At 37.8% G+C, this 16,641-nt stretch overlaps 1 protein-coding gene across 13 annotated transcripts in view; it reads right to left on the reverse strand.

Moving 5' to 3' along the window:
* Nucleotides 1–16,641, reverse strand: part of mbnl2 (muscleblind-like splicing regulator 2) — a 92,278-nt gene that overhangs the window by 24,639 nt on the left and 50,998 nt on the right. For all 13 annotated transcript variants that reach the window (XM_012957322.3, XM_012957323.3, XM_031896158.1 and 10 more), the window contains 3 exon segments: nt 3,987–4,151; nt 2,281–2,481; nt 1,195–1,458 (listed from right to left, as the gene is read on the reverse strand). In XM_012957322.3, the coding sequence (XP_012812776.1) occupies nt 1,195–1,458; nt 2,281–2,481; nt 3,987–4,151 (630 nt within the window).

Raw genomic sequence — 16,641 nt, forward strand, 5'->3', positions numbered from 1 at the left:
TTTTAAAAAATATATAGACCATTCTGGTATAAGTTGGGCTTTTATGCATTTAGACAGTGCTCTTACCTTAGAACAGATGTAAAAACTAACATAGCAGTTATACAGATCACTACAGACAGATCCTAACTGCAGATACATGCACAATAAAGTAGTGCAGTAAGCATGTTTAAACCACAGGGCACCAAATCTTGCACTGTGTCAGTAATGTTCCTTACACTGCACATCCTGCACTAGAGACAACATTCTAATTACTTCTAGGACCTAGTCAGCACATTGTCTGGTGGCAAAATACAAATTACAATATACCCTGGCTGCATATTGCATAAATAATATTGGTGATTATCAGCTACTTCCTTTTCTGTACCACAAATCAGAACATTTTAAAATGTAAGCTCTATTATGCAGGGTTAACTTGACCTCTTTTATCATTTAATCTATATGTTCAGTGAACTATTCCAGGGGTGGCCAAGATGTCGATCGCGGTCCACCAGTCGATCCCCCGAAGATTTCTGGTGGACCGCGATGAAGCCGGGGGATGCGGAAGTGCCGCGTGAATGCGTATGTACGCTGCGTCTTGGGGGATAAGTCATCGGTCGATCGCCGATGGAAAAAGTCTGGCCATCCCTGCACTACTCTATTGTACAGTGCAGTGGAAAATGTTTGTGCTTTATAAATATGTGTTAATAACATAATTAAACATTGTCTGTAAGATCTTTTGCAAGCAGGACCTTTGTGCCAAAAATGCAACATTTACTCAATATCCTCCTTCAACCAAAACAATTTGCAACCTATACAAACACAGAGGGATGCATAAAGCAGTATCAAAATAGGCACACATTATGCTCATTTCATTTTACTTCAGATACATAGATCCTAGTTTAAACTGTAAATATGATTACTTCCACTGCCTATCTACCAATCAGAATTGCTCTAACACAATTTACTTCCCTAAAAGGTTTGTGCACAAGATGTGGGAAAGAAAGCATTTGTGAGGTTTAGAATTCAGAGCTGCCAATAAAATATTTATAGGCCTGTTTTGCTGAGCACCACAGAGAAAATATCCAGATAAACAAATACTGTAGTAGCTTGCCATTCTCTCAGCAATATCATGCTTCTTACCATACTCCTATTTGAGCATAAACAATGAGGAGGTTAGAATTATGGGCTCAAGTATGGGTGAGTACTTTCACTTACCATCACTGTTGCAGCTGCGGCAGCTGCTTGAGCTGCCACTGCAGCCTGGTTGGCTTGATGTTGTGCAGCTTTGATTTTGGCCTGCAAATGTGCAGGAGGGTGAAAATATTTGCATTTCTCCCTCATGCAGCGACCCTTAATGTAATCCATACAAACGGTTACAGTGTTATCATTTGTATCAATCATCGTGCTGTCTGCAGGGTGAGCAAAGCGGCAATCAGTCTCTCCCCGTGCACAGTTTCCTCTTTGAAACTCCCTGCATACCTACATAGGGAACACAAGGGCAAATCACTGGAGATCTGCCAATTAGCAGTTTTATAGCTTATATAGCTGCAGAATTACATAAGGTTGGAATGTGGCATAGCAGCAAGCACACATATCAGACTTACAACTCTATGTTATGCACAGGTACTTTCCATTGCAAAAACTATTATGGAGTACAAATGATTATGTGGCAGACATAAGAGGCAAGGGTCATTTCAGTACAATAATTATTTTTGAAGATGTTAAAAACAAACTAGCATATACTTGAGTTATGTTATTACTTTGTAAACATGTACATATTGTAATTGAGGTGAAAGGTGGTACGTGGTTATCTGCAACAGCGGCCTTTGCAATGGTATATCCCATAAAGAAATGGCTATCAATACATGTAGGTAAGGCTAAAGAGGAGGAGATATTTTAATCCAATAAAAACAGGCGCCAGGCAATGTAGGAGGACTGTCCACATAAGGATGGAAGTTGCCTATACATAAATGAGGAACTGCAAACTGTGGCTCTCCAGCTAGTTTTAGACTTAAACTTCCAGTAACTCACCACCAGCTTTCGGTCGGAAGATGCAGTTTAATCAATTTTATCTTGTCTGTGCCTAGTCTATACTGAAAATACATGTCTGTTGTACTCCTTACTGGGAGGCCAAGTTACAAAAATTAGCCCTAAAATTACAGTTGGGCAACTCTGTACAGTGTATTTGACTGTTGATTACATACATGTAAAACGGCAATATATATTAGGGCCAAATAGTAACTATTTGCTGTAGGTGTAAAAACAGTACACAGTTTGCAAGGGCTATGATGCTAACAGTACCTCCAGTTTATCAGTCCTGAGAAGCTTCTGGGCAGCAGTAGATCCAGGGACTGATACTGGTGGACTTCCTGGAACAATCACAGGTGTAGATGGCAGTATTTCAGTAGGAACTAATCCAACTCCAGGAGTTACCGGCGTAAGGTACGGAGCAAAACTAATAGCTGTGTTTGTTCCTAATGCTGGACCTACAGGAAATGTTGGCTGTAAAACAAAATGAAAACAATCACAATAAATAATGAAAATAAGAAATAAGAACAGTTCCTTTGTCAAAATAAACAATGCACAATGTCACATTATTGAGAAGACAGCATACTACAGGAGAAATGTGTAAATAAACACAATATGATGCACAAGTAATTTTTATTGCTGTTAATTTATTTAAGAGATTTAAATTAGGAACACATAAGAGTACTTTAAAAAGTGAAACAATACAGCTGGGGAAAAAAGTACATATTTAAAAAAGCAGTAACATTATAATGCCCCTAGCATTTTCTCTTATTCCCATCAGGGCTCCTATTCTAACAATACCCAGTCAGCTAGTATACTCATGTCTTCATATCTGACAGATATTCCGAGTGCCTTTACCCCAAGCTAATATAGATACAGTAAGATCAAATGCTTTCTCTTAAAATCCTCATATAATTGATTGTTGCACTGGCACATCTATTCACTGCTGGTTGCTGCTCTGATTTACTGTGCTATGCCTCTCCCCCCACTGAGACAGCACAAAAAGGATATCTAGCTGCTTCTATATTACTAAGGATTTTTGTTATGCCTGTAAGATATAGCTCAAGATATAGCAAACCCATGAATGAAAATCAATATTATTGTTCTACATATAAACCATCATCTCATTTATATTAATATAGTGACTAAGAACTGAGATTTGTTGCTTCTCCCCACCCCTCCAAAAATCAAGAACTGCAGTAGCAGAATTGTTTTCAAGCTGGTCTAAATGCAAACATACTGATTTGATGGAAAGTCACTGATACAATGCATCTGTTCATCTCATTGACTAGTAGAAAAATCTAGGTTCCACATGTGGATCGCATGATTTATATTTTAAAAAATACAACTATTTTCCATAATGCCAGAAGTATCTTCTAATGCATAAAGTATCCAATGGAGTTCACTTGTTAGAGACAAAATACAGCTGTGATTAGCTTTATTGCAATAATGCTAATAATGCTGTCCACAATTGCCTGTTAATAGTGCTAATGTGTATAGCCATATAACATAATGTGCCCATGTGTAGTGAATGGCAACGTTCATTTTTTTTATCTTCCACATTTCAGTACCAATACTGCATTGTTTTACCCACAACACAAATGAAAGGTACTTTCAGTTAAAATTATAGAAAACGTTAAAATTCTGCCTTATGGGTAATGTAATGAAATTATGCTTGGTGTCATATTTTTTCCTTGTAAATACTGAAAAACAAAATATTGTTCACATTAAACAAATTTTTACTATTACCAACTAGTACATTTCCCAATTAGTCTTGTTACTTAAGAATTCAGCATTTATAGCAATATAAGTTCTGTGTATGAGGCCATTTATTTTTGTCATTGCCATTCTTACTACAATAGCTTATATTTACAAGTATTAACAGCCTTTTGTTGCAATTATTTGACTTTTGGCAATTATTGATGAAAAAAAGAAGGGGATGCAGGCATTTTTATTGGCAGTTTCGGCAGAAGACTTACCATTGGCTGCAGTTGTGTGCCTGGAAACATAAACTGCATCTGCTGAGCTAGCATGGCGGCTGCCGTTTTCTGCTGAATAAGATTGTTTCTGCCATTAATTTCTAGCTGAGTTTTCAAATGTGTTGGTGGATGAAGGTATTTGCAGTTCTCCCTTGAACAGCGTCCCTACAAGTGCAGGAAAATAAAATTTAAACATTAGATTGGCAAGTGCTGTATAGTGTGTTGTCGCTATATAATTCAAACATAAGGCTGGTACAGTACCATATTTAATAGCTTGTTAAAGGGACTGACAAGAAAACGAATGTGTCAATAGTTAACACCCAGTAAAAAAAAAGATAAGAATTATTCAGCAGGATCTATGGAAAAAAATTAATACAAGCGTCACCTTAAGAAAATAAGAAACTTTTAAAAAAATATTTAGTTAAAAATTCTGGACCATTTCTGAAATATAGGAGTTTGTCTTCACTACACCCTCCCCACACTTTGTTTTTCTTCATGCACACTTGCAATTTGCAGCTAGCAGTAATGATTTGGAGGCCCATTACAGCTTAGCTTTGCTGATGAGCTCTAACACCTTACAGAGTGAGGTGCTAAAGATTTTGAAGTAATTACATAATATCCTAATTACCAGTGTTCTAATTTTTTTTTTAATAAAAGAAATAAATGTAATGAAGGCTGAATTTAAGGTTCTTTTGGGGCATGGACATAGCCAAGCTGTAAGTTGCCACATTTTTGGCTTTTTTAAACATTTGACCAAACCAGAGTAGTAGTTGGAGCAAATAGATTTCATGCATTTATTGTTTTCAAAATCGGATACAGTAAATTATTTTCCAGTCCACAACTGTTCAGCACAACATTGTCCCTTCTCTTTCTACAAAAAATGATGACTCCCTTTAATACTTCACACAACGAAAGCCCCTGTCTGAATGCCAAAATGAAGTGCTGGACTGCACAGCCTAGTGACAGATGGAACCCTCATGGTTATTTCCATATATTAACAGATCTTTAAGTATCACATAGCTAAGCTGCTCATGGGCAGCCTGGGCTACTTTATCCTTCCAAACAAATATCTTCCGAGTCAGCTTTATGTTTGCCCTGGCTATGCACAGAGGAGGAATTTAATGCTATATATTTAGAAATGGATGAAGTCATATTAAAAAAAAAAAAAGGATATTTGCTGATTGTATTATGCTTTTTAAACATATGTGCAAAACAGTAATATGCAATCATATAAGCTGAAACAACCAAATGACAGAATTGGATTTTTAAAAATATTTCAGAAACATTTGTCAATGAGGAAATACAATACTTTCTTGCGACAATTTCCCCATATAGATATTTTGTAGTGCTCAACTAGCTTCTTACATAGAGCCTACTGCCATTTCATAAAGACATTTCATTATCATTAATCATAAGTAAAAGCCACAAAAACTCTATAACAAAACTTTGCCTTCTATAAACTGTCAAGGTCACGTAGAAGTCAATGTGAGTTGCTCTAGGCAAACTGTAACGATCTTTATTAAATTCATGATTTTAAAGGGTTTTCTTTCTTTTCCTCTGTTTTAAAATCCACAAAGATTTGTGGAAAAATGTTAAAACCACAAAAAAAATTGGTTTTTGCTTTCCTTTCGTTTTCAATCTGCAATTTAATTCATTTGTGCTTTTTTAATTTGGATCTTTCAATAAATGACTAGATGATTTTAGTGGAAATGAGTTTATTCATGTTTTTAAAAACCTCAAAAATCAGAATGTTAATAAATCTGCCCCCTAGTAATAATATTTCCTTGGAACATTAATGTCACAGCTTTCAGATATGCCCTGCTGAATTGTGATTTTTAACACTGCGGCTTTAAAGAAAACTTTCTTCCAAATCTTCCCCTATGTATTTGTGTAAAGAAAATATGAATAGATGCATTCATAATCATATTCCTGTTGCAGATGTATTATGTAATGCTTTCTGCAAGTCTGCTTTGCTCTAAAGATCTATTGTTCCTCTCATAGCATGACTTTAATAATGAGAGCTAGAGAATCTGGGAAGGGTAAAGCAGCAACAAAGAAGTAAGGCACAGTCCCAGTATCTGCTTGTACAGATTTTAACTATGCCTACCATATATAGGACACACAATTTTTACATGATTCAGGCCATTATTTTACTCAAATATTGAGTAACCATTTCATCCTTGAAACAGGTTAGGGGAAGTTTAAAGCTAGGGAGATGCTTTTTATCCCCCACTGGATATTTCTAACCTTTTCATCATATTGTCATATTTCCAAACGTGAAGAAGTAATTATTCCCTCATCATATATATATATATATATATAATAATGGATTCATGTAATAATATATTTGTGTTTTTGTCTCTCTATACTGGTCTAATTCCATTGCATAAGGCCTGGAAGGCCAGCTTCCGATTAAGGAACATTTATTCACATTGATTTTCAGGTATCAGTTCAAGTGTTGGTTGTTTTTGTAGTCAGCTAAATCTTATAATCAGTGTTCATGTAAAGTCCTGCTTTGGACAGTAGATATGAACAGTCCTATTTTTTGAACTGGTGTTGAACTAAGATATATCTGAATACTGCCCCTTTAACTAAACAGTCATGAAAGGACATGGCTAGCATTAAGTAGCAGCGAATTTCCAATTTATCTCTGTTCTAACCATATACACACACAGCATATGATGCATGGAATCCTGCCTAAGATACTCTGTTACCAAACTAAGAGCCATTTAGTCTTACAGTTGGAGTTTCCCTAAGGATATATATAGTGCTTTTTGAACAGAGTTAAATTAATCAAAACGTCTAAGCCTGTGTTCATGTGGAAATATTCCTGTGTGTGTAAAACATTGTTAGAATTAATTTCTGTAACGCATTATATGTAGGGACTATGGAAAGCCCCATCAAACACATCTTTATCTTTATTTTTTATATAGCCCCAGAAAGTAGTATGTCTAAAAAGACCAAGTAACACACTTGTGTATTGATGTATCCAGAATAAACTGTTAAAACCTCCAAACCATGTGTCACATCACCAAATATAGTGTTTAATGCGCACAGGTGCAAATTTCCTCCACCAGTCACACAGTCAGTCCAATTACTCACCAGACTTAAGCTGGCCATACACGTGGCGATCTGACGATGTTTCGTGCGACCATCGGTCGCACGAAACATCGTCAGATGTGCCACACACCATTCAGGGCTGAATCGGCAGGTAAGGAGGTAGAAACAATAGGATTTCTACCTCCTTCTGCCGATTCAGCTCTGAATGGAGATTTTGATCAGGCGCCTTCTATGGCGCCCGATCAAAATTTTCCAACTGGTCCGATCGGCGAGTCGGCCGATATCAGCAGCTTCCTGCGATATCGGTCGACTCGCCGACATACCATACACGCACCGAATATTGTACGAAACGAGGTTTCGTACGATATTATCGGTGCGTGTATGGCCACCTTTAGGCCAAAGGGTTAAGATCAAACATGCCAACTGGAACAGGAGGGTCTTACAAGGGTTTCAGAATAAAAATGGGACCACGGGGCCCTACTCACAAGAGCAAATTTTAATCTTCAGACTTTTAGTACTGGGTCTGAGGATCTACTGCAGTTTTACACATGATTGTATATATTTTATTTTTAATTTAGACCTTGTTTGCTTTAAATTAGACTTACTATGGGTGACAGCTTTACAAAAACAGAGGCACTGAAACTACTATTAAAACATATAAAAACCCATTGATATTTGAACTTGAGCTAAAATTATAGAGCCAGTTCCAAGCACACAAAATAGTCCATACACATAACTGGATATTATACCAAGCTAAATACATGTATGGCATCATTTATCCAGTCTACTAAAGAATAATTTAAACATTAATTAAATCCAATAGGATTGTTTTGCTTTCAATAAGGATTCATTATATTTTAGTTAGGATCAAGTACAAGGTACTGTTTTATTATTACATAGAAAAAGGAAATAATTTAAAAAAATGTGAATAATTTGATTAAGAAGATGGCCTTCCCATAATTCAAGGCCAATTCAATTGACTTACCCAGAAAACAAGGATTTGACACGGCATTCATCCCTATAAGTTAAAGCCAGGCCTATCTGATTCAGCAACTTTCTGGTTGATGCATTTTGTTCCCCTACAAATAACTTAAGAAATGTGTCTTATGTTCCAAATGTATCCCTGGTAGTGTTGGACATTCAGGGATGAATAAATAGAGAAGAAATGTGTATTTGCTGCAAGCAAATTCAAACCTAGTACAACTTAAAGCTGCTGAGCAGTTCCCAGTTAAAGCACAATATCTGTAAGTTGTAGTGCATGGCACAACTGAATCATGAATTGTGTTTTTGTCACCACTGAAATAGGGCCAAGGACTGAAGCCAGAGTTGTAACTAGAACATACAGGGCCCCAAGTCAGTGGGCTACCTATACCTCCTAGGTCTCCCAGCAGTTGCAGGTTCTGCTTCCTCTATAATAATGCAGTAATGATTGGGTCTGGTGCTGTAGGTGGTACACTAAGCCTGTTTCAAAAGCTATTATGGCACAGAAATCCTGTTCCAGACAAAATGTTAAAAAATGTTTTCTAACACTAGTCTCCCAATTGTACATCTTAATTGTACTGCTGTTATAACTTAGTGTATTGTCTTTAGTCAGTGATCCCCAACCAGTGGCTCAGGGGCAACATGTTGCTCACCAACCCCTTGGAAGTTGCTCCCAGTGTCCGCAAAGCAGGTAGTTATTTTTAAATTCCTGACTTGGTGGCAAGTTTTACTTGCATAGAAATAAGATGTACTGCCAAACAGGATCTCCTGTAAGCTGATAGTGTGCATAGAGGCTACCTAATAGCCAATCTTAGCCCTTATTTGGCACCCATGCTTGTGGATGCTTGTGGTGCTCCCCAAGCCTTTTTTTACATTTGACTTTGGCTCACGAGTAAGAAGGTTGGGGACCCCTGCCTTAAGTGATCCATTGCTTCTCTTTATCATTGCTGCGCTTGCTGGAAAGTTCAGCCAGAATGCACGCCAGTGACAGCACAGTGCTGTGATCATCAATGAAGTAAACATGGATGAACTCACAGCAAGGTACCTAGGGATCGAGAGAATGCATTTTTATTGGGGCAGGAGTAAATTAGAAGTCTAATGAAATAAAATAGAAGTAAAATGGGTGAACTGAGGTTCAGTAGGACAGAAAGAGATGAACTGTTGAAGGTTCAAAAAAGTATTTGCTATTTTGTCATGATCAAACTTTTTTTGTGCCTCTTATAATCTTGTTGATCTTATAGAAAATAAGATGTGAATCATCTGAGATTGTATGTAGGGGGAATTTAAAAAATTGTGCTGTGCTGAATTTTTTTTTCCACAAAACTATAATTGTAGGTGGGTATTTAGCCAATTTTCCAGTTCTCCTAAATGAGAAATTCTCTTTTAAATGGAAATCAATGCTTAGTTGGCGTTCTAATTAGGATAACATGTTGAATGTGACACTTTGAGGTGATCTTCCATATGCCTCCAGCTGATGAAATTTGCTAATGATTTTCTGACAATGTCCCTCTAATAGTGTATTATCCTATATATTTCACAGTTCATATTTAAGACTAGCTAAATCCATAAATCTCTAGCATGCAATAAAAGTCAGCCAGAGTTTTTACAGATTTGCACTAAACATGTATTGTTTACAGCTATACAGTGCATCAGCTCTATAAACATAGTTAAAATGGAATCAACAAAAGGTAAATAGATAAAAGCAGAACTTAATGACAATAAATAGACATATGCACTAAATGAAGCAATGTCAACCCAACCTACAGCTCAATTAATAAGGATTAAATTTTGTCCCAGGGTGTATTCAGGATTTAAAGGTTAATAGCTAATTAGAAAGAATACTTTCAATCTTAAAACCTATTTATAAACCCCTCATCTTAGTAAAGGCATTCTAGGGCTCAATTAATGTGATGGAAGAAGTAAGAAAAGTTGGTGAAAATTGCTATGTTTTACCACAGTACGTTACTATTTCCAATCATTCCTTCATATTTATGTCAGACATTGTCAGGTGCTTGATTTGCTAGTGAACATTGCTCATTCACCCCGCTCCACTGGTCCAACAATATGTGTGTGTGGTGGGGGGGCACTGTATATTTATGCTGCAGGCCATCCTTACAAAACTAGATCTACCCACACCCCCAATAACTACACAAGCAACTCTATCATTAACTGCTGATAAAGGGCAGGAGATACATAGGGCGAACCCATATGCTATACAGCCAATTGACCTATGGGCTGAATGGATGGATAGCTTTTTTTCCAATTAAAGCAAAATCCCATCAGCAGAAAAAGGCTCTGGCCTGGGGTACCTGCGGTGAGCAATCATCTTCCTGATTCGCACAGGTGCTCATGTGCAGTAGAATGAGAAGCCGAACAAAAAAGCTACTTTTTTACTCTACTATGCATGCGTTGGCCATCGGACTATAAATGATGAACCTAAAATTCCCCTTCTGGTATAAACAAATTATAAAGTTTTATTTAAAACTGCAGTTGAAATACAAAATAAGCTAAGTCCTCAATTTCTGTTCCCTATATGAGGCCCTTGTACTTAAGGTATAACATAGGTCTATGTCATTGATTATATATTATATGTATTAATTTGAACTGATATGCCAATTAGGCTCCTTAGGCAGTAAGGTATTTTAATGGCACATCCCTGAAAAATTGTGATTTAAAAAATAATTACATCATGGGCAAGGCACTTGAATCCCTTTATATTTCTTGTGCTTGCTTTTTCGGTCCTGCTGTCTGGAAGAAGGAATATAACCAGGGGCGATTCTGGACATATCGCCGCCTGAGGCGGCTCCTGGATGCCACCCCCCCCCCCCGCGCTTACCTTCTGAGCACAGGAGCGGGTCCAGGGGCGGTGAGATCGCTAGTAATTGCGCTCTCTGCACTAGAAGAGCCGAATTTCCGGTTTATAAACCGGAAATTCGGCTCTTAAAGTTACCAGGAGCGGCTTTTTGCAGCCCCTGGTAACTGGGGCGCTTCTGCCGCCTGAGGCGAGTTTCTCAACTCGCCTAATGGCAGAAGCGCCCCTGAATGTAACATAAATATACATTTAGGCCCCATGTTTACATTAAATCTCAAGGGCTGAAGAACATGTTGATCAAAGCTCCTCATTTAATGGATAACAGAAATATACCCTGATTTAAATTTTAGATCTAATCTTTTAGAATATATTACAAATGACAGTGAATAAAGTGGTAAATCTTGTAAGTACTGAAAGCTCTACAGGGCTGGGACTTCCTTCCTTCTCTGTATTTAAAACTTGGCAAATAAACTTGAATGTAAGTCTACTTTGTATTTATTTTTATCTTATTATTGTATTGTTTATTCTATTAATGTATTGTTCTCCTGAACAGAGTTGCATGTATAACAGTTCAAATGGATATACAATTAAGTATATAATCAACATCAACCTTGATGTTGTTGCTGAAAGTAAAATGATGCTCTGTATTTAAATTAAAGTATAATTTTTCTTTAACCTTACTTTTACTTTGTGCAAACAACTGATCATTAATAGAAACAGGCCATCAACTGTTCAGCTTCAACATCATATTATGCTGATTTTGCAGCTTTCTGTTAAGTGCTAAACCCAGGGTGACCTTAACAGGTGTTTTGTGGTGAGCAAATATTTCCCCAGGAAACAGAGGGTGATGAAAGGTTAGTGCCTGGAGTATAAACATCAAAATTACAGGGCAGATTTATCAAATATTCCTGAAGTGTTCAATATTTTCCCTATTTATCACCACTTTCCTCACTGCTGAGAAAATTTTATTGACAGAAAAAGATTTCCACAAACTAACACATTTAGAAGACACATGTATCTATTTGTCACAATGTATTTGGTTGCGTTAAACAGGGATTAAGGGTTCTAAAATATATATTTTTTGTGTGCCCGAAAGAATTGTACCAGTATTTTTATGCAGAGCAGTAGCCATCAGTAGAAAATATCAGTGCATGTTCCTATGTTTAGTCAGAATATAAAATATGATGGTTATTATAACTGTCGCACATAAAATTATGTTTGTTTTGAAAGTTATATAAAGTTATAAAGCGGAGAAAGAGAAAATTAGTAATATAAGCAGATGATTATTAGGGATGCACCAAATCCACTATTTTAGGATTTGGCTGAACCCGAATCCTTTGTGAAAGAATTGTCTGAATAACAAATCTGAATTTTAATTCGCATAAGCAACTTAATATAACGATGGGTTAAAGAGGACAAAGTGCTTTCAACTTCTGTGTTTGTGTGATGAAAAGTCATGTGATTTTTAAGGATTTGGTTTGGCCAGGTGTTTGGATTCTGCCAAATCCGAATCCTGCTGAAAAAGGCAGAATCTTAAATCCTGAATTCGGTGCATCCCTAATGATTATCTACAGTATATTGTTGCTGTTACCTAGAATGCTCAGGGCCTGGGGTTTTCCGGATAAGGGGTCTTTCCATAATTTGGATTTCCATAAGTCTATAGAAAAATCATTTAAAAATAAATTAAACCCAATAGGATTGTTTTGCCTCCAATAAGGATTAATTATTTGGTTGGGATCAAATACAATATACAGTAGACTGAAGGATTGGGAATGTGTTCTATAGATGAATAGTACATAACAACACAAATATCTTCCAAGATAATTATTTGGACGTTATCTTGTAATTCCATTTTACTTTTAATTGGATAACTGATAAAAGGTTGCTGGCTAAAAGCCAGATTCAATTTTCTGAATTTTTCAATTCAATCTTTTTTCCTAATTCAATTCCAGATTTCCCCACAGACTTCAACTGAGTTATTTTGTAACAAGAATGTTTTTTTTTTTTACATTGAACTGAATCTGCCCCTTGGTCCAATATCTGATCCCTCTAATAAATGTGCCAAGACCTGTAAAGACCAGAAGATTACAAATTCTATACTTTATGGATTATTGTCTTAGATATATACTAATGTTCAAACAAAAGTTCCCAGTTGTACTACTCCTTAAGCTTTCTAGCTAGAATCAAAGACCAGTGGTCAGTCTTCAAAGAGGATCACCTTTTCTTTGATTCCTGAACATGTGGTGTGAACACCTACATGTATACCAGTGATCCCCAACCAGTGGCTCAGGAGCAACATGTTGCTCACCAACCCCTTGGATGTTGCTTCCCATGGCCTCAAAGCAGGTGATTATTTTTGAATTCTTTGCTTGGAGGCAAGCTTTGGTTGCATAAAAACCCAATATAATGCCAAACAGAGCCTTCTATAGGCTGCCAGTACACATGGGGCCTATTAAATAACCAATTATTGCTCTTATTGGCACCACCAGGAATCTTTTTTATGCTTGTATTGCTCTCCAACACTTTTTCCACTTACATAGTTACATAGTTACATAGTTACATAGGGTTGAAAAAAGACCATTGTCCATCAAGTTCAACCCATCCGAGTAAACCCAGCACACAACCTATACTAACCAATCTATACACTCACATACATAAACTATATATACAACCAGTAATACTAACTGTAGATATTAGTATCACAATAGCCTTGGATATTCTGCTTGTTCAAAAACTCATCCAGGCCCCTCCAGCCACTTGCATGTGGCTCACGAGTATAAAAGGTTGGAGATCCCTGATGTATACTGTAATGGTGGTTTCTGATACCTTGGAAAACACATGTTGTTGCAGAACTTCCTTAAAGCTTTAACTATATTCCTAAATATCCCCAGAAAAAAACTGTACAGGGCTTCCAAAAGCAGCACTGTCAAGCTCTGCATTTCAGCCAGGCTAACAAGAAAAACTGGTAGGGTATAAGCAATGCCATCATAATAACAATATAAAGGACACAATGTACAGAAGATGTTGCAATGTGTGCATTTTAAAAGACAAACCTTTGCAAACTTGATACATGTAACACACATATGCATTATGTAGTATGCAAAGTTGGGTATGATCTTTTCCATGCGTGAAACTTTTACAGGAAAACTATACCCACAAACAATGTAGGTCTCTATACAAATATATTGCATAAACAAGCTCATATATAAAACCCTGCTTCATTTAAATAAACCATTTTCATAAAATCTAGTTTTTTAGCAGTATGTGTCATTGGGTAATCCTAAATAGAAAATTGCCATTTGAAGAATTAAGGGCCGCCTCCTGGGATCACAGGATTTATAGTGCACACAAACAAGCCAAGGCACACATACATAGTAGGTCACATCAACCAATTAATGGACAGAGTTCTGTCTTTTTCTTCCACACTTTTTCCTGTTACAGTTAGAGCAGCATTATTTCTGGCCATGTGATCTCTGGGGGAGCACACCGCCCATCACTAAAGGGTGGAACAAGGGAAGGTATGTAAAAGCTCAATATTTACTGATATATATATACAGTGGCTTGCAAAAGTATTCGGCCCCTTTGAACTTTTCCACATTTTGTCACATTACAGCCACAAACATGAATCAATTTTATTGGAATTCCACGTGAAAGACCAATACAAAGTGGTGTACACCTGAGAAGTGGAACGAAAATCATACATGATTGCAAACATTTTTTACAAATAAATAACTGCAAAGTGGGGTGTGCGTAATTATTCAGCCCCCTTTGGTCTGAGTGCAGTCAGTTGCCCATAGACATTGCCTGATGAGTGCTAATGACTAAATAGAGTGCACCTGTGTGTAATCTAATGTCAGTACAAATACAGCTGCTCTGTGACGGCCTCAGAGGTTGTCTAAGAGAATATTGGGAGCAACAACACCATGAAGTCCAAAGAACACACCAGACAGTTCAGGGATAAAGTTATTGAGAAATTTAAAGCAGGCTTAGGCTACAAAAAGATTTCCAAAGCCTTGAACATCCCACGGAGCACTGTTCAAGCGATCATTCAGAAATGGAAGGAGTATGGCACAACTGTAAACCTACCAAGACAAGGCCGTCCACCTAAACTCACAGGCCGAACAAGGAGAGCGCTGATCAGAAATGCAGCCAAGAGGCCCATGGTGACTCTGGATGAGCTGCAGAGATCTACAGCTCAGGTCGTGCACTGCACAAAGTTGGCCTTTATGGAAGAGTGGCAAGAAGAAAGCCATTGTTAACAGAAAACCATAAGAAGTCCCGTTTGCAGTTTGTGGGGGACACAGCAAACATGTGGAAGAAGGTGATCTGGTCAGATGAGACCAAAATGGAACTTTTTGGCCAAAATGCAAAACGCTATGTGTGGCGGAAAACTAACACTGCACATCACTCTGAACACACCATCCCCACTGTCACATATGGTGGTGGCAGCATCATGCTCTGGGGGTGCTTCTCTTCAGCAGGGACAGGGAAGCTGGTCAGAGTTGATGGGAAGATGGATGGAGCCAAATAAAGGGCAATCTTGGAAGAAAACCTCTTGGAGTCTGCAAAAGACTTGAGACTGGGGCGGAGGTTCACCTTCCAGCAGGACAACGACCCTAAACATAAAGCCAGGGCAACAATGGAATGGTTTAAAACAAAACATATCCATGTGTTAGAATGGCCCAGTCAAAGTCCAGATCTAAATCCAATCGAGAATCTGTGGCAAGATCTGAAAACTGCTGTTCACAAACGCTGTCCATCTAATCTGACTGAGCTGGAGCTGTTTTGCAAAGAAGAATGGGCAAGGATTTCAGTCTCTAGATGTGCAAAGCTGGTAGAGACATACCCTAAAAGCCTGGCAGCTGTAATTGCAGCCAAAGGTGGTTCTACAAAGTATTGACTCAGGGGGCTGAATAATTACGCACACCCTACTTTGCAGTTATTTATTTGTAAAAAATGTTTGGAATCATGTATGATTTTCCTTCCACTTCTCACGTGTACACCACTTTGTATTGGTCTTTCATGTGGAATTCCAATAAAACTGATTCATGTTTGTGGCTGTAATGTGACAAAATGTGGAAAAGTTCAAGGGGGCCGAATACTTTTGCAAGCCACTGTATATATACTTGAGTATAAGCCGATCTGAATATAAGCCGAGGTACCTAATTTTACCTAAGAAAACTGGAAAAACTTATTGACTCAAGTATAAGCCTAGGGTGGGAAATGCAACCGCTACTGCTAAGTTTCAATACTCAAATAAGTAACAGATAAATAAATAGATAACTTTAGGGAAAGAAAAATGCTACAGCAGCAGACAAAAGCAAGTTTGGGAAGGCTAAGGAAGCTGCCATACTAATTATCAAGTACTTGGACCCCAGTGTACAAGTCCCACCACAGTACTACAATAGTAGTTACAAGGACAAAATAATTCTTGATACTGGACTTAGTACAAATGTAATTTTTGTAAATAACAAGTTATTGTACCAATTACTTAATCTGGCTCGTTGTGCAGATGGATGTGCAGATGTAACGCGCTCGTTTCGCGCACCCACCCTCCATCCTCCACTTGTGTCCGTGCATACATACCTCCCTCCCTCCACTTGCGTGCATACCTACCTCCCTCCCTCCACTTGCGTGCATACCTCCCTCCACTTGCGTGCATACCTACCTCCCCCCCTCCATCTGTGTCCGCTCATGCCTCATGTCCACTTGTGTCCGTGCATACCTGCAGTTGCGCGCACTCTGACTGACTCTGACTCTTGCGTGCATACCTCCCTCCACATGTGTCCGTGCATACCTGCA

This window comes from Xenopus tropicalis, chromosome 2, assembly GCF_000004195.4.
Source record: "Xenopus tropicalis strain Nigerian chromosome 2, UCB_Xtro_10.0, whole genome shotgun sequence".
NCBI lineage: Eukaryota > Metazoa > Chordata > Amphibia > Anura > Pipidae > Xenopus > Xenopus tropicalis.